The sequence below is a fragment of the Diospyros lotus genome, chromosome 4, assembly GCF_014633365.1.
Source record: "Diospyros lotus cultivar Yz01 chromosome 4, ASM1463336v1, whole genome shotgun sequence".
Lineage (NCBI taxonomy): Eukaryota > Viridiplantae > Streptophyta > Magnoliopsida > Ericales > Ebenaceae > Diospyros > Diospyros lotus.
The window spans coordinates 43967756-43994350 of NC_068341.1; the positions used below are offsets into that span (position 1 = coordinate 43967756).

Genomic DNA, 26595 nt, shown 5'->3' on the forward strand with positions numbered 1-26595 from the left:
GGCTCAAATTGAACTTTTTTTGACGAACCAAGCTTAACCTTGAACTTGACACAAGTCCAAGCTCAAGTTTAGACTTACCAACAAACTCAGTTTCTCAGAATCTATTATTTTATTTTATTATATATACATAAATTATGTTAAATTAATAAATTAGTATATATAATAATTTTAAACATATTTAATTTAATTATATTATTACAATAATTTAAAATTTAATAACTTTATGTTATATAATATATTTATATTTATCTATTTATAAATAAAATTATTCATGAAATTCTAATCAAACATGTATACGAACCTCTAATCGAGTTTATTAACATTCATAAATTTCTAATCAAACATGTTTGCAAGATTTAATGAGTCAAGTTTTACTAAACTCAATCTCACCTCGTTTATAGATCAAGTTTTAAAATTAGATTCAAACTCGACTTATTTACCTTAATGGACGAACTCGAACAAGTTTTTGTCAAGTTGAACACCAAGCCACTCGCAAGTGGCTCGTCTCATTTATGATCCTAACCATTTTGTCCTGTAAGAACATAATGTCTCATTTATGATCATAACCATTTTGTCCTGTAAGAACATAATGTATTACCTTCTAGCCAGATAAGTATCAATACATTAACCATCCAAGACATTGAAAAGAAAGTTACTAGAATAAAAGAAAAACTCATATGATCTAATCATATATGAAATCTTGAGCTCTTTCAGTCTCTGATGCACATGTACAACTAATATTCCAATTATCAATAACTTACAGAAGTCTCAAGAAAATCCTCTCCTTAACATTAACTTAATGGCAAAAGGAGAAAATAGACCTGAATTTATAACAATCCAATAGTGAAGAAGAAGGAAACTAAAAGCTCTCCCACAACAAAAACAGAGTATAATACCATCTGATCTGATGATGATTCACTTGAGTGAAATGGCTTTAGTCTACCAACAGTTACCAGTTCAATGATTTCAGCAGCTTCTTCAGTTTCAATTACCTTCTTCTGCCTTGGCTTCTTCAGGTCCAACACTAGGGGACTTCTTGTTTTGTGGCAAGGAAGAAGAACCATTTTCATTTTCATTTTCAGTCTCCATGCGCATGGACAGCCTTTCCAGCAATTCCTGGCAGTCAATAGCAGTCACCATGACCGACACATTTGATCTCCCTCTCCAGCATCCAATAGCTATTGTTGATGCATCAACTTGACAAGCACTCGATGCTTTTTCACCATCTGCAGAAATGAATCACAAGAGGTATTACTGAGGAAGATACATTCGAATTACAGTCGTACCAAAAATAAAAGATCATACAGGATTAGTGTGATTGGATGTGCTATTGGCATTCCAAACAATGCCTATACGAACCTTTTTGCAAGATCACCACGCAACAACCTAACATCAGCTTTGAAGCAGCTTCCCCAAATTCAGCATCAACAAAATCGGCAAACTTGATGGTTTTATACTGCAAGAGGTGTTTGAAGTCCATCGGGGATGCATAAAGGAGCTGTTTGGTCATGTGTGGAAGAAGCAGCGGCAATCCTTCAGATGATATCCTGAATGCACATGGAGACAAGGAACCTTCTTTTGATGATTGGCGTTCCTGAAATAAAAGAGAAACAGCTGAGATAATGGTCAATGCTTTTCCATTCAAAGCTTCTAGATACAGAACACCAGAAAGAATGCACTATAGCGAGCAAGCACAAATATCTACAACAAGCTGCAGAAAGAATTCAACAGAGGATGGAAAAGGTAACTCCTCAAGACAAAGATGAAAACACTTACAAACATCTTCAGGCCAACAGAAGTTATTTTCAGCTGCTGGCCCCCTCTCAGATTCAGTTCAAGCACTTCTTTAACTGATCTCGATACATAGTAAATTCTCTTCACATGGTTGGTATCACTGTTTCTTGTTACAAGGTGCCCATTAAATGGGAAGGACTCATCAATGCCGTAGAATGTCTTTATACTATCTACAATAGCATTATTTGTGTAAAATACAACAGGATCAACACCTCTCCACTTGCCTTGAGTCTGTAACTTTCTCTTCCCCCCAACTACCTTAGAACCAGTTTCTCCGTCAACAGGTGCTTGGGTCTCCTCTTCTACCTTTTCTTCACGAATTTTACTAGGATTGCTATCCTCAGCTTCCTCCAGTCCATTACCAAGTAAATCCTCATCAGAAACCACTCGAGTCTCCTCCTCTTCTTCCTTTTCTGAAGACATTTTACTAGGATTGCTATCCAAAGCAGCTTCCTCCAGTCCATTACCAAGTAAATCCACATCAGAAGCAGCTTCAGTTAACTGCTCTTCTGTAACATCTGTTGAGCTAGCTTTTACTTCATTTCTATCCGCTTTCACTTCATCAAGTAATTTCTCAGCGTGTGAATCATTATTGGAATTCAACTTCCCATTCAAACTGGTGGGTTTCTTTTGAATAGCTGCAGGAAGATAAATAAGGAAATCATCTTCTTCAGACAGTAGCATCAATAGCGTGAAAGCAAGGGATGGTTACCCAAAGAAGTGTATTTAACATGCAAGAGCACAATGGATTACCACTGTCATATATGGTCTCACAAAGAGAAGAATGTTTAAATACGTACACATTTCTATCCTATATTATTGCAATTTGCAAGTTTTTAAGTTCCTGAAATATGAAAAAATGGGAATTATGTGATCAGGGAACCAAGTTACCAGCCTACTTTGCTATGCGGATCACACACTACACAATAAGTATGCCATATTCTTGGTTTATCAAATTCAATAGTACCTAAGTTTTTCATAGTTATCTAAGCAAAAGGAAGTTTTAAGCTACCTGGTAAAGGGGAAAGTTTGCACAAGACAGCAATAAAAAATGCCCCGGTATTCTGATCATGAGGAACTATTCTCATGCAACGTTCTAAAGGAAGAGTTGAAACTTCCTCATCTAGATCTGTTGGAGCATCATCCTTCTCCAGCTTGAGCAAGTTCCTGTTGCCATCATCATCATGGGTTTCTTCCACAGTTTTATTGTGATCATTGTTGTGTACACCTACATGGCTTCTTCCAGAAGGAAGCATACTAGGAGTAACTGCTGCTTTGCGAGAGAGTGGAACATCTTTGTAAGAAGCTAGCCAGATACCCCTATCTCGAACCTGCATTTCAAGTTTAAGGTTGTAAACAAGAACATCCTGGATGCAATTTAAGTGATCAATACATTTCTGGACATATAGTACAAATCATATTCTATCAGTACTTCTATCTATATTAGTGGTATACTGCACAGGACACAACATATTTCACATTAAAACAAAGGGGATATCAGATCCTCGTTGCCAGAAAAAATATGAGCAGAAAGGTTCCGCAGCTACTGTCAATTTGATAAACGAGATCATCTTCTGGATCATAATGAGAGTTAGATCCTTTTACTCAAAATCCACTGCTCTGAACAGAGCTATGTATGGCCATGTTTACATGGCTTTTAATCTAGCTATGCCTTTAAAGCTAGATCACACGACTCTCATGATATTGAACCAGTAGTAGAATGATAGAAGGCCCTGGAAGCCCACAGTACTGGACCAAGGCAGGGTGCGGCAGCTAGCAGAGAGGCTGTCATAAGAAGTTAGGATGAGAGCACGGGCCGAGATTGCAGTTTTTTTTTTTTTTTTAAATGAGAGAGGGGGGATAGGGGCAGGGGGTCGAGTCTTGGCTGTGAAGGTTTAGACAGGGATGCAACAAGGCCTTCCCCAGCTCTAATAAGGTCAGTCATGCTCAAAATGCACAGCCCAGCCCATTAATGATAGACAAAAAAAAATTATATCTAGATAGGAAAAACAAAATTGTATGAATATAAAATAAAATAAAATTCATTCAAAATTATGCACAAGTCAGACATCCATACCCATCCCCAATAGGTTACATTTTTTTCAATTTTCATCCAAACCCATCCCATCAGAAATTTTTACGTCCAGATCCACCCCATTCGAGGTGGGTTTTGGGAAGTACCCATTGCCATCCCTTTATTTAGTATGCATAAGTCATATGGCATAATATTTCAAAAACACCTCTGTAGTGCAGTATTAGAGCAGGTTTTGGCAGGTAACCATTGCAATTGCTTATAGTATGCTTAGGTCGTATCTTGTATGGCACAATATTTTTTTCAGAAAAAACTCTATAGTGCAATAGATGTTCAAGTCTGGAGCATGTGTTATTACACTAAAATTCGTTCATATATCCAGAAAAAAGCATTAATGATAAACATAACTGCCTAAATTATTTCCAATTAAAGCCTGAGTAGATTTTCCTTCTTTGGTTATGTAGCAGACAACTTCATTAGACGGAAACTCAAAGTTGCCTCAGAACTCCCATTCTTCTCAACATCCAAGCAAGAGAAGCAAGCCACCATCATGTACACAAAATTTCAATTACAGAAGCAGAGTCCAAGGTCAAAATAAAGAAATTTCTGGATGATTGCAGAAAAGTTAGAAATCCAGCATGTTTAATGAAGTTACAAGTAGAAAACAGACATGCAACAACTTAGCAAAATAAATAAATAAATCAACAATAAATTAATCAAAATACAAAAGGAGTTAATTACACACCTTCCATTTCTTAAGACCTGGCCTGCATATGAGCTGAGGGAATTCATTGGAGACATCAACAAGTTCCACAGACCCCTCACATCTCCGCAGAATCTGAAAGAAATGAGATATTACAGTCAACATGCAAAAAGTAGAAGTTCAACAGCTAAAACTTAGCAAAACAGAAAAAAAGAAAAAAGGAATAAACAATATCAAATTGGAGAGCTAAAAGGAGAAACAATGCCACATATAAGTCTACAAGATAAAGCACAAAATAACAGGATCAGGATTGGAGATGACACCAACCAAGAAAACTTAGAAGTTGAGAAGGCTAAACTTGGATGGTGCGGTACCAGTTCAATACAAATGAAATCCAATGAGTTATCATTGGACACCTTTTCCTCATGGGTGTACTATGGACAAAATTATATTGACAGAAAACCCCAACGTCTTTTAATTACTACACATCCAACCTCATGCCTGTAGTCTGTGTAGCTCCTCAAAGGTGAGTAAAACAGACCCTTCTATTCATTCCTTGATATATAGGTGTCTTCATCAATGAAAGAAATAAGCACAATGCATCCACAATATTTATTAGGAGAACTATAGAGGGTCACTGTGGTTGTAACAAATAAGCATACTTTAAAAAAATATTGCATGATTAATATGATGAAACTAGCAGTGGTCATTGTAATATGAATGCAAAATTAGGATAAAGATTTATAGTGACTTAAAAGTGGCAATTTGACTTAGGCTCCTAGTACAGGATAAATAACTGCCAGCAAGTCAGCAAAAAATTTCACTAACAGCTATGTGAAAACATCCTATGATTCAAACCATCCCACCATTCATGCTTTCTCAGTACTTAAGAGAACTATTTGAATTCTTCAAAAGCAGTAAAAATCCTATAAGCATCTAAATTTGAGAATAACAATCAACCCCTTATTGTTACCATTTTACTTTCCAAAATGTTCCTTTCATAGCTGACACATTACCTCAGAAACTACAGCCTCATTTTCAACTGGATTCATTGAGCAAGTTGAGTAAACCATTCTTCCACCAACTTTAAGTAATGAGATCCCTGCACAATCAACTATAGAATGACCAAACATACATGGCAATGCCATCTAAATGGGAGCTTCCAAGAAAAAGAAGAAACAATTGAACTTAGAGCAGGCAGTTGATCTGGAAAAGACTCATCAAATGTTTTAAGTTAAAAAACAAGTAGATTTTCAAATCCTTCCTCTTCTAAGTACCATGGCCAATATAATCAAAATACAAAATGCAAATCTACAGCCGTGGGAAGAATTCCTTTCTTTTCAAATTTTGTATCACAAAATAAAGAAACCTCAAATTAACCTTACTTGTAGAGACTACTTGAAAATGTCAGGAAAACATAAGCACAAAACAATTTTTAATTATAAAACTCAAAATAAAAAAAGCTTCCAGAAATTTGATCTCCTATCTCACAAAACAAAAATCATAGGCAAAAGTTTTAAATTTGTTGAAAGCTCAATAAATAAAATATCTTACCAAAAGGGCATACATCACTAATTTGCAACATAAGGTATAGCAGTGAAACCACTTTCATATCCCAAGAAATCAAAGGAAACTTACAAAAGCAACAGGAAGAAAAAAGACAATGACATTCAGGGTGACTACAACAAGAAAGAAAGCAGTGACAGCTCAACGGATCAACTGAGTTTCATAAATAGTTAACCTCCATGGAATGCTTCGGTTTGGACTTCAGACGCAACTATGACTATGATACTTACTGTAATATCCCGAAAATTGAAAAAAATAAATAAATGATTATTAATTTGGTCGGGAGTAATTAATAATTGTTAAATATTTTTGGGTTTAAGAGAAATATTGATTTAATTTTTATTTGTGGTGATTATTGAATATTTGTGGGTTAAAAGAAAATATTAATTTATTTGAAAAAAATAATTATTAATGGAAGTTCTGGGCGTTGGAATGCCATTTTCAGAAGGTGGCTGAGGGTTCCTTTAAATTTAGTTTGGTGTGTTTATATGCTGAAGGGAGCAGCTGGCCGAGTGGCACGCGGGCGCGAGGGAGGCAGGTGAGGCGCGGGATCGAGCCAAGGAGCGACGCGCACGCTGGGAAGAAAAATTAATTTTTGGGCAGCAGAGGCGGCCCAAAACGGCGCCGTTTTGGGGCGCCAGTGCCAGCCCACTGCGCAGCCAGGTGGCGCACGCTGGCGCGCCCAGCGGCTGCCTCTTCCACGCCTCTGCCTTGCACGCAATTTAAGGCCAATTTGGCCAAGTATTTGGCTGATTTTTCTTGGGTATTGGCTGGTAATTTTGCTACTATAAATGCTTCTAATTGAAACTAAAATGGGGTTAAAACAGCGAGCGAAGCAGAGAGCTCGGAAGAAGAAGAAGAAGAAGAAGAAGAAGAAGAAGAAGAAGACGCTTTGTGGCTGGAAATTAGGAGAAAATTTTGTGGTTTAATTAGCTGGGTAAGTAAGTTATTATGTATTAATAATTTCGTACGGTTTGATTTTAATTATAAGTGTGATTTTGTTAATTTGGGTGATTATGCTGTGTTGGGTGTGTTAATTTGTTGTGTAAGTATATATATATATATATATCTCTACACGAGTGCACTGTGTGCAAGGCTGAGCTTTCTGTGTGTATAATATTTTGATTGTGAGGGTTGTGTTGCAGTGAGTGTGCCGAGAGCTAACGAGTGCACTGTGTGCAAGGCTGAGCTTTCTGTGTGTATAATATTTTGATTGTGAGGGTTGTGTTGCAGTGAGTGTGCCGAGAGCTAATTTATATATCTATATCTATATATATATATATATATGGAAACACAGTGTGAGAGTGTGAATGGCTCTGTGTGTGAGTGTAGGGAATTGAAATCAAAGAAAATGAAAGGATTGGCCTGGCCGTGTAAGCCTATTGGAAAAGATATGCTTTATGCTGTTAAGCAAATATATATATATATATATATTTATAAATAACGATGTAAGCAGCAGTGGTCTTGGCTGATTATATAGATATACATATATGGTTCCTGTTGGCTCTGTTATTGCACGAATGGCCGCCATGGCAGGGGAGCTTGTTGTGGGGGTTTATATATGTGTTCGAGGATGCCTATATATAAATATATATTGATACACATGCAAGGGCAGGTGTGTGCAGTGAGCAGGGAGGGTGTGCGTGTGTATGTTCACTGGGGAAGCTTAAGATAATTAATGGGTGTGTTCATTAGGTGTGTTCATGAGGGGAGAAATTGAAGTGATCTATTTATATATATGTATATATAAAGTTGAAAGATGAAATTGGAGGCAACAGCACGTCCATGTGCTCTTGGAAGTGCTTAAATATATTTATATATATATGTATATATTTATGTAAATGTTGCTTAAAGATTATAAGTATAATTTGAGTTATCTAAATAAGTAATAATAGTAATAGGAATGATTTAATTTAAAATAAATATGAGATTTATTGGGATTTTATTTACGGTGTGCCTTTTAGACGGTTAGATTTAATTAATGCGAGCTACGGGTTTTATTAATCGCTCTTAAACGTTTTACTTCGCAGCGGGAGTGCAAGGAAGAGAAGAAACGACCGTGTAAAGGCAAGCTCCTAACCCTCTTCTCGTGCTTTTCAATTCCCGTGAAAGACCCCGTGATTTCTCGTATTTAGTCTTCTCCCTTACTTTGTTTTGGCACTTAGCCTTATCTGTTAAATTATTATTCATTTGTTTTAATTAAATTAAATTCGAGACTTCTAGCATTTTATTTGTTGTGAGCCTATGGGGGTTTGTACTGCCCCCACTCCTTTTGGGAATGATGCCGGACCCAGCTTGGGAACTAGGTTCCTAGACGGGCGAGTTTATTTATGATTTTATCGGGCTTATTTACAGTTTTTCTCAGATTTATTTATGATTTGGTTAGAGCTATTGAGCAGTGGGGCAGGGGTCAACCGTTTGGTGATGTTGGGTTAGACTACGGTACGGCCCTGGAGTGGACCGTCGGACGGACACTCCTAGTCACTGACCGTTGGCCGGTGCCGGACACTACTGACTAGCTCTGCCGGTATGTGATTTACTGCATGATTAGATACATTGTATTACTGTTCATGATTTGATATGCACATGGGTACGGGATGCATATTGGGATATCCATTTATTGAGAATGCTTGGACACGGACATTCTAGTTTGGTTAGGTTGCATCCAGCGCGAGCATATGCATGGCGTGTGGTTTACTATGTGGGCGGAGCATGGCCTGATGCCTGGATGTATGGGCGCCTTGTATCACGTTGATGCTCACTACGCCATTGCATTTCTATGTGCATTGCATGGATACTGGTAGTATTTAGTTCTCGGACGGGAGTACCGTTCTGAGGGAGCCTATGGCTCAGTTGTTGGGAGTACCGACGGATACAGGTGACGGGAGTACCGGCCTGGGACAGCGCGCGCAGGTTTGTGGAGACATTTGTTGCCTTTCAGGGCAGCGGCAGGTTGGTATGGGACTTGGGTGCCAAGTGTCTTATGTGGGCCCCAAGGACCGGTATGTGCTTTTATTTTGTTATGCTATTGAGCTGTTGTGTTGTAGCGTCTCATGGCTTGTGTGTACCTGGGGGTTTATTCTGGGGGTGAGATTTCTGGTTTTGTGTAGCCTTCAGCCTTTTCTTCTTTATGCTTGTTGAGTCTCTCGACTCACCTTGCTTTCCATCATTCCAGGTAGTGGCGGCGTGGGCTATGGCAAGGGAGTCAGCTTTAACGGCAGAGTCGGTGTGGTGTACAGGCAGTCTCGTCAATCCCTATCCACTCTGATGTCTAAGTAGAATTTACTCTATTATTTCGTACTGTGCCAGGTCTTTTCTCGAGTCTCGTGTGTGTCGGCACAGGAGTTTGTATTCTTTTACTTATGTTGTGACCGCTGTGTTAGCGGGGTTACCCGTAGTGCATGCATGTCTTGAGCTTTGCTTCCGCTGTTCTTATTTTTGTGTATGCATGCCGGGGTGGTCTTTGTCTGGTGTTTATTATTTTTCTCCTCTCGTAGGCGCTCCCGTTCGGGTAGTCCGGGTGGCTGGGGATATCCGAGCGGGGGTGCTTACACTTACCTTGAATCATAGGGATCAAAAAAGACAGTGGTTTGAATTGTATTAAAAATGTGTGCACACGTGCGTGTGTGTGAGAAAGAGAGGGAGAGAGAGGTCATTGCCACTGAAAGGAAGCTGTCAACCACTTTTAGAAAGGACAATCTGGTGGAATTGAAACAGACCCCATTTAAGTCCAAAAAAGGGTATGAACTAGTTTTCATGCTTCACTTGCTTAATCAAACAAAGAGTCCAGTAAGACAGAGACATTCATAACCACCAATTCTACTTTTTAATGTTACAGAGGATCGCTTATGGGAAAGAACATTAGTCAAAGATTAAATTCTAATCCTCAGTTCTCATTAAACTGCATTAAACTTCAAGTACCATCAATCTAGGAAGAAATTATCCAATGTCAAAAAAATAAAAAATAAAAAACATTTGGCTTGCCGAAAACACATCATAAGAAAATATGCCCCAGATTAAGACAAAATCTGGAAACCTCAGTAGAAAGCTCATGGGAGAGTTTAATCTGTATGAGTTCATGCTCCTTTCAACAACCATGAAAAGAGGAAACAGGAAAAAAAAAAGTAAAAAGTACCTCTCATTGCAATCTGAACTTGTAGGCCATGGATCCCATTGCCCATTCCTGCATTCCTGTATAAGAGACAATGGTTACCTAGACACAAGAGAATTCATATGTGAACTAGTGCTATATTATATCGTCAAAGAACTACCATTTCCTCCAGATATCCGGAGCCTTGCGAAGAGTACCATCTCCACTGCAAGGCACATCACACAGGACCCGATCAAAAAGGAGCTGGCTTAAACTTGGTTCTGTTGCAGTCCCATTCCAGGAAGCATTAGCATAATTTTTGTATAAATGGCAGCTGGGAAAATGTTGTGCTTCATGATTAGTGACTATCAAATTGGCAGTGCACATTCTTTTTGTTTGGTGGATAAGAAGATTACATCGTTGGACATCAACATCATTTGCCATCACCTATACAATACATAAAGAGAAGTGAATATACATTTAGGGTTCCAGGAAGATCTTGTCAGAAAAACAGAGAGAAACATAACATGCAAGTGAATGAAAAAAGGATCACAATAGTGCATTTGGCCATTATATCTCATTGTGCATTAAAAATGAGTGGACGAAGAGCAAACAGAGGCACCAGACATAGTTGAAGTGTAAAAGAAAGAAATAGAACCATTCCAGCAGGCAATGATCCAGTCTCAGTTGGCTGGTATATCATCTCAAGCAACTGGAATGTTTTGGATCCAGGAGCTGCACACACTACATGGAGTAAAGGCAATAATCAGAATATTGACATGTGTGACCCTTCACCTTACATACAGCATTCATATTTCGCAAGTTCAAAAGTCCACTACAACATAGAAACTATTTGGATTTAATAATACATGTACCTTCAATAAGAAGCTGTCACACAGTAATATCACTTTGCCACTTAACAAGATTCAGTTATAAGCTCTAAATAAGAAGAAAAAAAAAAACCATCTTACTATCAAGAACGAAATGGCTTGGATGTACATCTAGAAATAGTGGGGGTACCTGAGTCAAAAACCATTAAAACATATATTTAAACAAGTGAAATTAAGTAACAGAGTACACTGGAAAAAGCAGGTGTTGACAAGAAATGTTTCAATTAGTAGAATGATATAACCACAAGGACAGACAAACAAAATGTAAAATCAACATACCATGCTGACAGCCTCCTGCCTTGTGATGTTCCCTATTTCATTTTCTTGCTTCAAGAATTCATGGAACCTAAAATTTTTTGTTCAGAAAATATCAATGAGGGAATATTGAAATTAGAAGAGTTCCACAGTAAATCAGGATTGCTTGAATAGTGCACATTGTACTCAGCAAAAAGAACAAAAAAAGTGGTGCACATTGTCATTGTTTGCACCTTCAAAGACTCGTACATGATTTGCCATGTAAACAATATTAAATCATGTCCAATATAAAAACGGTAATCTTTTCTAATATTTTCTTCCTTGGGTACAAAAGAAATGTTTAAATTTTCATTTCTAGATCATAAAGCAAAATAACACATACAACACTTTAACTTAAAAGTTAAAGCCACAATAACGTGATGGTCCCTTAGTATAGTGATAACACAAATAAAGCAGCAACAACAAAAATAAAAGAAAGAAGAAACTATATACATTTTATTATACATAGGTGAATTTAAATATAACTGGACAGCCCAAGATTTAAAAAAAACAAAAAAAGCATTGAGGCTTACGTGCATCAAAGATCAGATTTTTGCCACCGTAGGGACTTATGATGCAGCGAGTTGCATATAGTCATTCTTAACATATGAATATCATTGTCTGATAAATGAAAAAACTGCCAAAACCTCTCTCTCTTCCCCATTTTCATAAGTGAGATAATCATTGAACAAACTGACTTAAGAGTTAAGGGGGGATCCCTCTGTCCATATACATATATAGTTGTATACAAGTGCAAATAATCATTAACAGAACGTATGGTGGTGTCACAACCCTAGGATTTGTTTAAGGTTAGAAAGGGAAGTGAGAAGAGTTCACGGGAGAGAGAACAGAATTTGAAGGAGAAGATTGAATAGAATTAGGGAGAGAAGAGATGGAGCAGTGGAGAACGAGAGAGAGAGAGAAATTGAAATTTCAATTATCATTCAATATGAGAATTCCATCCATTTACAATAGCCTTATATAGGCATATTTGTCTCCTAACAGCCTTGCACATGCAGCTGTGTGCTCCTAACTAATTGCTAAAATATCCAAAACAAATTATTCTACTCTATTATAATAATACCCCTTTATTGCTCATAGGGTCATGACAATTCCCCCTTCCTTAAGAGAGTTCTTGTTCTCAAGAACTTACCGCAAATAGCCATTGCTCTTCGTCCAATTCTAACCTTTTCCATGCGGATCATCCTCCTTTCTTTCTACTTCTAGGCCTTTTCTTCTCCCTCGTTCTTAAGCGTCCAAGATCAATCTCTAGGGCAACCTGATAGAGTTCAAGTTTAGTACCAGTAGCGGTTGTTCCTGCACCTCCATGGTGCGCCAGAACTGCACATTGAAAGAATAACCAGTCATGAGAGCAATTATCCACCAAGTATATAAAGTCTTTTGGTTTTACCAAGTTCCCCAGGCTCCCCCAGCCTTTGCTAACGATGCCCCTTTGATCAGTTATTTCGGGAGCTTGGGCAATTGTCTGGGTCATTTCGTCAGGTTCCAGAATAGGAAGGCTGCCAAAGCCAATATAGATAGGCTTTCTACCACCTTCAATCCATTTCACAAGTGAGTCTGGCAGCACATAATTTGAGGCAAGGTCTAGAAAATAAAACCCAACAACATCAGTATTGCGTTCCCAATCTTCTACAATAGCTGTCCAATCAAGATTGGTCTCCATTTTAAGAGCACAATCAGCCATTGGTTCATCCCACCTGGCAGTAGACAGCAATTTGAATTTTTCAATAGGAGCAAAAACCAACACAACAACGATAGTTTTGTTTTCTTCAGCAAACCTTTCGACTCCTTCAGCTATATCCCTTAGTTTTCCTCTAGCTAGTGCTATCTTCACCTTCTCGTTGCCTATTTTAACCCAAGTCAAATCCATATTTTGTTCCAAATTTGATTGTTCCTTAGATTTTGATAAGTCCAAAATCCAAGGAAAGGCTTCAGCACCATCATCCGCATCAATGGCTGGTCCTTTAGTTGAATTTGGCTGATCCAATGCTGTTCCATTTCCCACAAACTTCTGATCTGGAACACCACCAAATCCTTTCACCCATGCACTAGGCACTGAGAGTAACGACTTGGCTTTGGCTTCCTCTACCACTTCATCAATTGCTTCCCTATTATTTCCTTGTAGCCTTTCAATAGGTGCATCTTAGGGTATTATTTTTTCTTCTAACTTCTCAATCACTGCAGCTGAATCCCTCTTTAATTCAAGAAATTCCTTAGTGTCTCTTGTCATTCCTGTCAATTGATTGAATGTTTCAAGCATCTCTTGTTTTGGACTTCCAAGATTATCCTCTGGATCAACCTCATCAACAACCTCCTTTCCAAAGGAATCAGAGTGTTCCTCTAACTCTCTTTTTGCCTTTGTTGCCCTATCAACCTGTTCATTACAGATTCCCTTTGGATAATGCCATTCACCTTTAATATCATTTCTAATGTTGCACTTCTCTTCCGGCTGCTCTATTTTTAAGAATTCCTCTTTGTTAAAACTCCTGCGATAATCATCGAAGTATTCATCGGGGAAGTTGTAATGGTACTTCTTGATTAATATCATCGCAAACTCCTGCAGCTTCTTGCGAAACATACGACAAAATTCCTCGCACTCTTTATGAATCCCACTGCTTGCTTCCTTGCGCCTTCATTGAACTAATTATCCATTTTCTTTTCCCATGTTTGATTCTTCTGGCTACACTGCTCCTCATACCCGTTGCTGCCACCTGAAAATGCAGCCTTCTTTGGCTGCCATTGGGGCTCCATTCCAACTAAAAATAAAGCATTCTTCTGCTGCAATTGAGGCTCCAATGGTCTCATACGTGCACTGCTCCCCTTAGTTGATTTTTCACAATCAACATACCTTGAAGACCAATGAGCTATATACATACTGTTCTTCTTTACCTCTCCAATTTAAACAAAGTTAACCAATTCAAAGTTGAAATTACCCTTTGCTTACCTTACTAGCAGCCTAGGATTTGATTAGAATTATCGCCTGCGGAATTCCTCTTCACTGATTTGTTGCTCAATCCCTTCATCGGAGCCATGGACAAGTCACCTTAAGCCTTCTCAATCTGGGCCAAAACTGTTCGTCCACCTCCTACCACCCAATCGGTCTTGCAATCTTGGACTTTAGCCTCTTATAATTTAGCTGAGACCCCACAGAATTCAGTGGCAGTAAGAGGACTTGGAAGCTGGGCAGTGGCTGAGATCCGCTACTAAGGAGCAACACCAAGATTGCTTGGGTTTGCTTGCCTTTATCACACACACACGACGACTTGGATCTAGTCGGCGCCACTCGGCACGTTGCACGACTTTGATGCAAGTCATGCTTCCTGAATTTCGCGACCGAGAGTCACGGCGGACTTGTCTTCAATACTCCAACTCAAATCTACTGAAATAACGAACGCCAGGAATTAATCCTCCGTCGAGAGCCCACACAGACTTACTGGAATGCTGGAACTCGTTGATTCCGTCGAAATCACTACTCGATCAATCCAAGTCCAATTCCTCCTTGCACCGGTCGCCACCCAATCACCGTCCACAGGCTCCAATTGTGAATCCTCTTGGCTTGCTTGCCTTCAATTCTGAACAAGATTGGGGTTTTAGCTGCGAGCCGACAGCCTTTTGCACTGATCGCTCTCCACACAAGATTACAACGGATTCAAGATTGCCCAAGCTTTGTGTGCGATTGCTGAGATTCAACGACTACCCCCAAACCTCCTTCCACTTTGCGCCTTCCTTTCTCGCCAGAATCAACACCTTTGTCTCACCCAACCGTCTTCGACGGACTTCCTCACCAATTGCAAGCGTTGTTTGTTTGCGACGCTTCAAGTATGCTCGCCTATCGACCCACTCCAATCGCGTACACTCCTCTGTACTAATCGATGATGGGCTCAAGTTCGGTGGATCTTCAATTGTCTATTCGTTCGTGGATCTTCTACTAGTCTCGCCAATCACCGTCGTCGATCATAGAGCTTTCTTGCCCACGCTCATCTTGCCCATGTGCAGCGACCTAGATAGGTTCCGAGAGTTGTTGATCACTGCTTGAACTCACCTGACTACTACCGGCTTCTGTAATCGACTCTGAACAACGTTTAGATAATTGCTTGAATTACAACGCCTATGAAATTGTTTTTGGAATTCTTCTTCGCCTTCAGCCGAGAATTGTATGTTCTACTTCAAATCGGCTTGCTTACTTCAAAATAGGATCGGACGACTACTGAATTTTAGAACTCACAGTCAAGGAATGACTGCTCTGATACCAATTGTCACAACCCTAGGATTTGATTAAGGTTAGAAAGGAAAGTGAGAAGAGTTCACAGGAGAGAGAGCAGAATTCGAAGGGAGAGATAGAATAGAATTAGGGAGAGAAGGGATAGAGCAGTGGAGAGAGAGAGAGATTGAAATTTCAATTATCATTCAACATGAGAATTCTATCTATTTACAGTAGCCTTATATAGGCATATTTGTCTCCTAATAGCCTTGCACATGTAGCCATGTGCTCCTAACTAATTGTTAAAATATCCAAAACAAACTATTCTACCCTATTACAATAATACCCCTTTATTGCTCGTAGGGTCATGGCAGGTGGGTGGGTCATTAAGAAGCCAATCAATAGACAAACACACAAAGAGGACTGATGAAGACTAGTGAGGGTGAAGCCGCTTGAGCATACAACAGGGAAAGCACGATATCTTTGTATTAGTAAGGCCTCCAATTTATGAAGGATGGAATTAAGGTTATGAACAAAGCCTTATAAAAAATAAGAAGAGCCCAATGATGGTACTTTAAATGATAAAGAGAGGCATTTTAGATAAGATGAGTAGCTGATTCAGATAATGACAACATCTCCCTTTCCTAATCAAACTGGCTAGAAGACATCCAACAAAAAACTTCCATCCTAGGCCATTATGCCACAACCCCAAAATTTAAGTGTGGATGCAAAAAAATGATTTGATGGTCCCATCCCTACTCCTCAGGGTGTAAGCACAGTTAAGGAATTGTAAAAAGTGTTAAGAAAAATAAAAAAAATGCTTCTCTTCAATCTTATTCATCTCTTACATGAGGAACTCAATTTATACAAACTTACAAGATTAGGAAGTTGCTAAAAACTGGTTAAGGAAAGATTTCTAAACCTAGATTAGGAAACTATACAAATTTAGGATACAAAAAATCAATCAAAGATATACTAATCTAGATCTAAAAGATACAGCTCTCATTTTAGAAAATATATACAATCAATCAATTACCCATCAATTAAATCAATCAATCAATTGATTGAGTCTTGTCTAAAATTGGGAACAAGATCAGAACCCTTAATTGCTGACACTCCCCCTCAAGATTGGTTATGGATATCATGCATACCAATCTTGCTTGTCATCCTTCTAAACACGGCTGCAGGCAGGCCCTTGGTTAGCACATCTGCTAACTGATTGTGTGATGAAATGTATGGTGTGCATATCAAACCACTATCCAATTTTTCTTTTATAAAATGTCTGTCCACTTCAACATGCTTCGTTCGATTGTGTTAAACTGGGTTATGAGCGATACTAATTGCTGACTTGTTACCACAATAGAGCTTCATAGATGCAGTCCATTCAACCTTGAGATCATTTAGCAAAATTTTTAGCCACAATAATTCACACATACCTAGGGCCATGGACCGAAATTCTGCTTCAGCACTTGACCTAGTAACCACATTTTGTTTCTTGCTTCTCCATGTCACCAAATTACCTCCCAACATGGTACAATAGCCAGAAGTTCATCTTCTATCTTCAACAGATCCTGCATAGTCAACATCTGTGTATGCTTCTAGTGTCCTGGCTTCTCCTTTCTTGAATAGAATGCCTTTCCCAGGTGCTCCCTTCAAATAATGAAGTATCCTGTACACAGCTTTAAGATGGCTTTCTTTCAGATTGTGCATAAATTGACTTACCACCCCTATAGCATAGGCTATATCAGGCTAAGTATGGGCTAGATATATCAACTTTCCAACTAACCTCTGATAAGTTCCTTTGTCAACCATATTATCTTCTAAAGCTTCTCCTAGTTTATGATTCGGGTCAATAGGAGTTTCAACTGCCTTGCAGCTAAGCAATCCAGTTTCATTCAGGAGATCCACTATATATTTTTGTTAGGAAATGAATATGCCATCCTTTGAATGAGCCACCTCTATTCCTAAAAAATATTTTAATCTTCTCAAATCTTTAATCTCGAATTCCTTCACTAGACACTCCTTTAATTTTGTCATACCTTCCTCATTATTTTCAGTAACAATAATATCATCCACATACACAATAAGCACTGTTACTCCCCCTGTAGCTGAGTGGTGTATAAAAAGTGTATGGTCTCCTTGGCTTTGCCTATACCCCATGTTAAGCATGAAACCTGTAAATCTTCCAAACCAAGCCCGTGGGGACTACTTCAGCCCATATAAGGCTTTTCTTAGTTTGCATACAACCGGTTCTTTTGTCCCATAACTTGGTGGTATTTCCATATACACCTCTTCTTCTAGATTCCTATGTAAAAATGTGTTTTTAACATCAAATTGATGCAGTGGCCAGTCTAGGTTAGCAGCCAAGGAAAGAAGAACCCTAACTGTATTCAGCTTTGCCACAGGTGGAAATGTGTCCAAATAATCCACCCCATACACTTGTGTGTATCCCTTGGCAACTAATCTTGCCCTGTACCGATCTATAGACCCATCAGATTTATATTTCACAGTATATACCCATTTATAACCTACCAGATGTTTTCCTTTGGGTAATTCCACCAAATCCCAGGTCTGATTTTTTTTTTAGGGCTGCCATTTCAGCCTCCATGGCATCCTTCCAATTCCTATTCCCTATAGCTTCAGAAAAATTGCGTGGGATAGGAATAGTGTGTAGGCTAGTAAGGAAGGCTTTGTGGGCAGATGACATCTTAGAAAAGGAAAGAAATAGATGCAAAGGATGTTTAGTGCAGGTTCTGGTTCCTTTTCTAAGTGCAATAGGCCAATTTAGATCATATGTATCTGTTTTGGGTGTGGATTCAATATCTGTCACAAGGCTATTATCAAGAGTATCAGTTGAGGAGACACCTAGAGATGGCTCTGAAATAGTGGTAGAATTGTCAGTGTCTTTTCTGCCTGTGGATATTTCAAGACTGGCAGGACTTGTAGGGGATGCTGGAGCTTGCACATGGTTAGATTCAGGTTTCTTCCTCCTTGAATAGACCTATAATGGACGAAGAGTAGATGATAACGCCTCCTCGGATGACACTCCTATTGAATCCTTTAGATTAGAAGATGGGTTCAGAGGGTGACAGATCATGATCAGAAAGAGATAAAGGAGAAGTCTCGCTAGTTACGGTTAGATTTTGTTCTGGAGTACTGGAGGCTTTGAAGTAAGATTCATTCTCAGCAAAGGTCACATTTGCAGATACAAAAAATTTCTTTGAAGGAGGGTGATAACACCTATAACCTTTTTGTGTAAAGGAATATCTAGTAAACACACATTTTAATGCACGAGGATCTAGCTTCCCTCTATTAACTGTAGGAACATGAACATAAGCTGTGCACCCGAATATCTTAGGCTGCCAGCTACTAGCCACATGAAAATCAGGAAAATGGTTAGTTAACAATTGAATTGGGCTATGAGATTCTAAGGTTTTGGATGGGAGTCTATTGATGAGGGAAGTGGCTGTTAGAGCTGCTTCTCCCCAATAATGTTTTGATACATTATGGTGAAAGAGAAGGGCTCGAATGACAACTATAAGGTGGCCATTTTTTCTCTCGACCACTCCATTATGTTGAGGAGTGTAGGGACAAGAGAACTCATGGATTATCCCTTGTTGCTGAAAGAAATCAGATAAAGATAGGTTGAAAAAATCTCTAGCATTGTCAGATCTAAACCATTTTATTCCTACTCCAAACTGAGTTTTGATCATGGTATAAAATGTAGGAAACACATGGCTTACTTCTGATTTTAATTTCAGCAAATACAACCAAACTACCCTAATACAATCATCCACAAAAATAACAAACCATCTTGCCTCAGAAATATTGGGAACATTTGATGGACCCCAAATGTCACTATGAATTAGAGAAAATGGAGATTCGGTCCTTTTATTGGATAGAGGAAAAGATACTCGTTTATGTTTTGTAAGTTCACACATAGCACAACTAAATTGTTTAAACTCAAGACCTTTGGCTAAATCAGGAAACATTAATTTGAGGGTGAGAAAAGAAGGATGACCAAGCCTATAGTGTTCTAACCACATCTTATCTTTATTGGATTGAGCTAGGCATGACATAAGAGGAAGAGACTGCTTCTTATCCTGTCCACCTGGTTACTCAAGGTAGTAAAGTCCTTCCCTAGCCCTAGCAAGCCCAATCATCCTCTTCTTGCCTTGTTCCTATATCTCACAGACATTAGAATGGAAAAATACACTGCAATTAGTATCTTCAATGAGTTTTTGGATAGATATGAGATTAGCAAACAACTTAGGGACATGAAGAACATTTTTTAGGGTTAGGTGCTCATGGAGGAGAACATCTCCTTGGCCGGCAACAGTGGTAAGAGAGCCATCTTCCATTGTGATTTTTCTTGAGCTAGAACATGGGCTATAGGAAATGAACAAGTGTGGATAGGAAGTCATATGGTCCGAAGCACCAGAGTCTAGGATCCAATAATTCTGGTGCAGATTTTCTAAAGCATGTAGGGAAAAAGATAAGGAAGAAGTACCTGTGAGGGCAAGAGAGCAGGTACCTTTTTTTGCCTTCTTGTCTAGGGACCCCAATAAACTCCTCAGCCTTTCGATTTCTGTCTTGTTGAGTTCAAAAATCTCCCCTCCCTATTCTAAATCCCTCGTTTCAGATTGTTGACTGCTGCCTGCCATATAAGCCTGTCCCTGCACTTGGCTTCTTGCTGGTCCTCCTTTGGGTGGCTTTCCATGAAACTTCCAACACTTCTCTATGGTGTGCCTAGGCTTTTTACAATAGGTACACCATAGGGAATCCCTATCTGTGGGTTTCTTCTCATCTCTAGGTCCTCTGCTTTGATAGTGAGCTTTTAAGGACACTAAGGCCGAGCTCTCATTCGAAATAGGTTCCAGCATTACACCCCTTCTCCCTTCTTCTGCTCGTATTAGAGAGATTACCTCATTCAAGGAAGGGATGTCTTCCTTGCCAAGGATTTGCACTCTGACTGTATCAAATTCTATGTTGAGCCCGGCTAAAAAATCATATGTTCGCTCCTTTTCAATAAATCTCTTATGTAGTGCAGCATCCTCACTGCACTTCGCCTCTAGACATTGGCAGTGGTCAAGTTCTTGCCACAGAATCTACAGCAAATTTGCATACTCGGTAACAGTTTTCGTATCTTGCTTGGTTGCTGCCACCCTTGCTCGTATGTCATAGATTTGGGCCGCATCCTTGACCTTTGAATAAGTCAGCTTTATGGCCTCCCATATGTCCTTGGTTGTTGTCAAGAACATGACAGTGTCACTGATTTCTAGAATCATGGAATTCCAGAGTTAGGACATCACCAACGAGTCTTCTTCATCCCATGCTCCAAACGTTGGATCACTCTCCTTTGGGCCAGTTCCCAACAGATGGTCAAGCTTCCCCTTTCCTTTAAGGAAGGTTCTGATCAGTTGTGACCACTTCAGATAGTTCTTACCATTCAAGCGGTAAGCTGTCTGAAGATTCTGCAACTCCCCCCTGGAGCCTCCATTTTGAGTTCCAATGACTAGAATCTTTGAGGTATGGCTGGATGCTGAATCGGGTGAAGGATCTTGAATGGTAGACATGCTCCACGAAGGTTGGGTGGAAGAAGAAAATAATACTAATGGAGAGAAGATTGAAAGAGATAAGCAGCAATCGTCCCAAGGAATCTGTTGAGGAATCCTAGGGCTTTGATACCATGTTAAGAAAAATAGGAAAAATGCTTCTCTTCAATCTTATTTATCTCTTACCCAAGGAACTCAATTCATACAGACTTCCTTACAAGATTAGGAAGTTGCTACAAACTGCTTAAGGAAAGATTTCTAAACCTAGATTAGGAAACTATACAAATTTAGGATACAACAAATCAATCAAAGATATACTAATCTAGATCTAGAAGATACAACTCTCATTTTAGAAAATATATACAACCAATCAATTACCCATCAATTAAATCAATCAATCAATTGATCGAGTCTTGTCTGAAATTGGGAACAAGATTAGAACCCTTAATTGCTAACAAAAAGTACGAGGATGAGTCCTGCACAACAAACTTGTTACTTATCATAAGGTAGTTTTTGAGTCACAAACTTGTTTGACACAGTGAGATCGTTTTCAGCACTACATATTGTAGGTGGTGCTCGTCCATCTCCATTTGGCACGATCCATTACTGCAGATAGTCAAGGGTGAAAGGCTCCCCCCTTTAGGCACTAGGTGCTAAATTTAAAAAAAATAATAACAATGTGCTTAATATGAAAAAGATAATCAGACAATATAATACATAACATTAACACACAAACTATAAGTTATATAACAAATAATAAACAATCTTAAATATTTACAGGGAAGCAAACAAACTGGCATGACCCAAGGAATAATTGAAGGGTATCATTGTAATAGGGTTGTAATGGTTTGTTAGTATATTTTTACAAGTTGTTAGAAGCACATGGGTGCTGTTAGGATGCTGTTAGAAATTAGTTAAGTAGCTAGTTATTATGCCTATAAAAAGGCCAATTGTAAGAGGAGAGAAATATGCTTGAATTGAATGAAAGAAACTCTCATTTCTCTCTCTAAGATTTCTCTCCAATCTCCGTCTTGTTTCTCCCCCCTTTCTCTTAATATCTCTCTCTCTCTCTACTGATTTCCCCCTTCCTACAATTCTGATTTCTCTCCTAATTCCTATCACAATCCTAGCTAACCCTAGGAATGTGACACAAACATACAATGTGTTAGAGTTTTGCATAGAGTCAAATTGGATCTAGAAGAAAGGATGCATGCAGTCCCGTGAAGGAGTTCGCTCGAGAGACTAAGTAGTGTAGGATGTTTTTTCTTATGTACATTATAAGGGGCATTTTAGACTTTTGTATAGGTTTAAAATAAACCCTCATAGCCGGCGCCCCAAACCTCTATAAATAGAGGAGAAAGGCACAAGTCTCGGGCATCCAATTCATTCTGATTATTGAGAATCCCTTGAGCGCTAGAGTGCAGTGAAAAAGAGAGAGAGATTGTGAGAGTTGATCTTGGAGCGATCTTGTGTAATCTCTTGGGGAAGGTTGTACTTGGGAGCGCTGGAAAGAGGGATTGTTGGGACTGTGTACTGCGTTTGATTTGCTGGTTTCTAGTAGATTGTTGTGCGCCTAGGGCGACTGGATGTAGGGCCAAATATTGGCCTGAACCAGTATAATTCTTGGTCTTCTTGTGTGGTGTGTTTGTTCCTTTTAAATTCTGTTAATTTCTGTTTTTGTTGTTTATTTTTCTTGTTCTTATATTTCCATTGCATTCGTGAGTGTTGGAGAGGGCTTATGAGAGGGTTTTTCTTGCCTAAGGGTATAATCTAAGAGTCCTAAAGTTAACACAATGTAATACAAATATTAACACACAAACTTATAGTATACATATAGCAAATAATAAACAATCTTAAATACTTATGGGGAAGCAAACAAACATACAATATAATATAAATATTAACACACAAAATATAAGTTATTCTATAATTGGTATAAAGTTATAAAATATATAATATTAACAGACAAACAATATTATATATGAAGTTATAGATTACACTCTTACAGGCTTCCAGTTGAAGCAAACATATATAACTCTTTCGTTGCAAACATTAACTAAGTATTGACTAAAAGTATAAAACAAATATATATCATAGAACAAAATTGTGGCTGTCGAGGAACAGTGAGCAGACTATGAAAAGTTACACTAACTGAGAAGCAGTGCAACAGTGACAAAAGGCAACATCAATAGCATACAACACAAGGAGGAGCCAGGCCTATTTGCTTTTCTTCTTTGTTTTATCATTTTCCTCTTCATTTTACTCTTCCTATTACACTGGGAGACCTTTCGCATTCCTTACACAGATGGCACTTTCCTACAATTGTTCTTTTGATTTTGATTCATTACAGTCTAGGTGAGAGCTTGCAGCACTTGACGCCTCAGCAGAGGCACTTGCCTAGGCAAGCACCTGAGTGAAGGAGCCTCATGTAGCAGTAGGCGAGGCGCTTCCCCACGCCTTGTGTCGCCCAAGCGCCTAGGCGAGCCAGGAGCGCCTTTGACTACACTGCATTACTGTACAGTTAAAAATTATCTACAACATGCAGATATATATATATATATATATATACATATATACATGTGTGTCTATATGCATTATAAGAAAATGCATGCCTTTCCATGAAACCTCAATTAGGGCTCTCCACCAATAATAATATCCAAGATGAACACATTATGCAACATTTCTTTTAAAAGTACATTATGTTATTATGATAAAGTAAACCATGTTTTGATGAGATAAGAACCACTATTTTTGGGTTTAACTATCAAAGCTTAATGGTGGGAAGCTGAGGCATGCAAACAGATGGAAAAGAATATAATACAAAGTCAAACATGTAGAGATATAGTCCCTGAAATAGCAATTTTGAACCAGGATTTTCCCCCTGACGGTGCTGCTTTATAGATCTAATTTACTTGTGAAAAACACAAACGAAAACAAAACAAAAAAAAAAAAAAAAGAAGAAGAAGAAGAAAAAAGATGGAAATTTTGTACCAGAGAATGTAGCCTCATGTGCATTGAGTTGGAATTAGTTGAGGTGAGTGTAAAAATTTTCTACTATGTAGCATTCACGTAATGCTGCAGGTAAGGAACCACATAAAAGTGCATGGTAACCATCTAGACTGTGGGAATGGAATCAATAGAGCATAGCATAATGTATCGTCCTTTACTGCATTGACCAGATAAACATATAGTTGCATAATCTTAAATTTCTGAACAGGTTGCATGAAGAACCACAAATGCCCAAACTTCATAAGAATCAGATTATGATAATCACATGCCCAAAATAACATTCTGTTGAAATTCATTAGGTCAAGTTTGAGAATGGGCCATTTCTACACCATCACTATCATGTGAGAGTGAATGTTAGTAGGTCATCAGAAAACAAGAAACTAATATTTCATATCTCCCCTTCATACATGGCTATCAGCAGCACCAAACATTCCATGCCCTAGAAGGAGCTAGATTCATACTTCTACATTTAATATCCCTATGCATGTTCATTCACATGTGGATGGTAAGCACAAAAAGTTATTGCACCAATCATCTCTACCTTTGAAGGGTTTGATTCTTTCTCAGCTGCATGCGAGAAAAATTTGACTGCCAAGCAAGATTCTCAGGGTACCAAGGTATTGACCTAATTCCCTCCACTTCACTCCCATCAGCAGCCTTTTACAAGCATAAAGAAAATAAATTAATTGCAGAAATTGAAAGAAAAATGAAGAAAGCTGGTTTGTTATCAGAATATTCACAATAACAGAAGGAAGAATTCAATTTGTCAACCTCAGCTTGAAGACAATTCACAAAGTCATTCTCTAACTGCGATCTAATGTCCCCACAAAACTGGCTACTGTAAACAATAAACAAAATAGATCAATCGGAATAAGCTTGGATACTTTTCTCTTAGTGAAAGAAGACTTAGTTCTGACACTAATATAAATAGAAACTGAACAATTTGAGAAAAGAACTTGACTTTCAAACCATCAGGTAATTTTGCTAAGGGAAATTTATCAAAATATGAGATGTTCATCATGTCTAACTTTCATCCCAAACAAATTAACCATTTCTTTAGCATGTAATCCCCAGTTGCACAAACAACATCTTGTAGAATAATAAAAAATTAAACATTGACACCTCCAAGATACAACAAATCAAATTCCCTACATGGTGGTTCTGGAATGCTTGAGCATCCAAAAGAGAAACTGTTCAACTGAGCGCGTCAAACGTATAATTCGTAGTGAAACCAAGAAAGAAAAAGAAAGACCTGGAATTGATTCTGAAGGCGGCAGGCAATGGCCTTCGAAGAACTTCAATGAACAGGTCCCACTCGTCAGGGGACACAATCCCTTGCTCCTATGATTTCACCATAACACATCAACCAACACATACATATAACAAATATGAATTAATAAGTGCAATTTTCTCGGGCTCCTGTACCTTGTAATACTCGTCGAAGGCTGGGTTTTGAGTGGCGAATGGCTCCCAAGTAGGATTGGTGGTGTTGGCATCATCGGCGTGGTTGAGATTGGCGGTTTCCGGTTGAGAATCGGATCTGCTTCGTTTCCAAACATTCTCTCTACTCTGCCGGAAGTGTTTCCGCTGAGTGCGAGCCCTGCCTTTGCCTCCCATTTCACTGCTTTTTCGATGCTCTCTCGCGCTCGCTGCTGAGTCCAATTACAGTAGAGAGAAGAGAACAGCGAGGGAGCGGGGGCATCGTCCAAGGGAAGAAGATCGTTGCCTGGGTCCGTACAAGTGGGCTTTGTTAGTGGGCCAAGGCCCGTGAAGGAGGCCCGCCATAATTGTGCCCTAGTGACCAGCTTTATTTTAAGGTGTACTTTGGTCAGATGAAAAATAGTAAAATTTGATGGAATGAAATTAGATGAAAATAGATTTTTTTTTTTTTTTCATTTGAGAGACTAATTAATAATGGAATAGAAAGATTTTTGGAATCCTTTCCTATATGAATATATACTCTAATTTGGAAAAAGACTAAAAGGGCTCCTGCTATCTATAAAATATTTTCATTATTTTTTTTTTATCATTTTATCTCTTAGGGAGGAGAAATAATCTTCTATTTCATCCATTTATAATTTTTAATATAAGAGACATGAATAGTCCTCAATGAATGTACAAAATAAATATTTTTTGTGTAGTATCTTAATCAAATCAACAATTAGCTTCTTATTTTTTAATACGCAACTCTATGAGATAGGAACACGTTATTAAGGCAAATATAAAAACAAACATAAGATCTTAGCTATTCACGTTATTACTTTATTATTTCTTTCCTTTAATATAAATAAATCATTTATTTAAGATTATTAGATATTCACGGATTGTAAAAAAATTAATAAAATAATAAGACTATTATCAAAATTAAGAGTTCTATTACAAGGCCAAAAAGGCTCGATACTTACCGAATAGGATCAAAAACATTAAAATACCCTCCTCA

At 38.4% G+C, this 26595-nt stretch overlaps 1 protein-coding gene across 1 annotated transcript; it reads right to left on the minus strand.

The window, feature by feature from the left end:
• Nucleotides 1–661: 661 nt before the first annotated feature.
• On the minus strand, nucleotides 662–25877 carry LOC127798767 (uncharacterized). The gene is made up of 15 exons (XM_052332365.1): nucleotides 25581–25877; nucleotides 25408–25496; nucleotides 24927–24993; nucleotides 24697–24812; nucleotides 11355–11421; nucleotides 11157–11205; nucleotides 10844–10929; nucleotides 10367–10632; nucleotides 10231–10286; nucleotides 5546–5631; nucleotides 4572–4664; nucleotides 2807–3125; nucleotides 1777–2432; nucleotides 1360–1594; nucleotides 662–1226 (listed from the first exon to the last, which is right to left on the minus strand). Exons 1-15 carry the CDS (start codon nucleotides 25770–25772, stop codon nucleotides 985–987), a joined length of 2619 nt encoding a protein of 872 aa, XP_052188325.1. The 5' UTR covers nucleotides 25773–25877; the 3' UTR covers nucleotides 662–984.
• Between the last annotated feature and the right edge of the window lie 718 nt (nucleotides 25878–26595).

Excerpts from the sequence above, each read along its gene's own strand:
- LOC127798767 (XM_052332365.1), bottom strand. The coding sequence starts at position 25,772 with ATGGGAGGCAAAGGCAGGGCTCGCACTCAGCGGAAACACTTCCGGCAG. Across the intron at positions 10,930-11,156 it reads AAGCCATTTCGTTCTTGATA|TGTGTGCAGCTCCTGGATCC; the intron begins GTAAGATGGTTT and ends TACTCCATGTAG. Across the intron at positions 10,633-10,843 it reads GATCATTGCCTGCTGGAATG|GTGATGGCAAATGATGTTGA; the intron begins GTTCTATTTCTT and ends TGTATTGTATAG.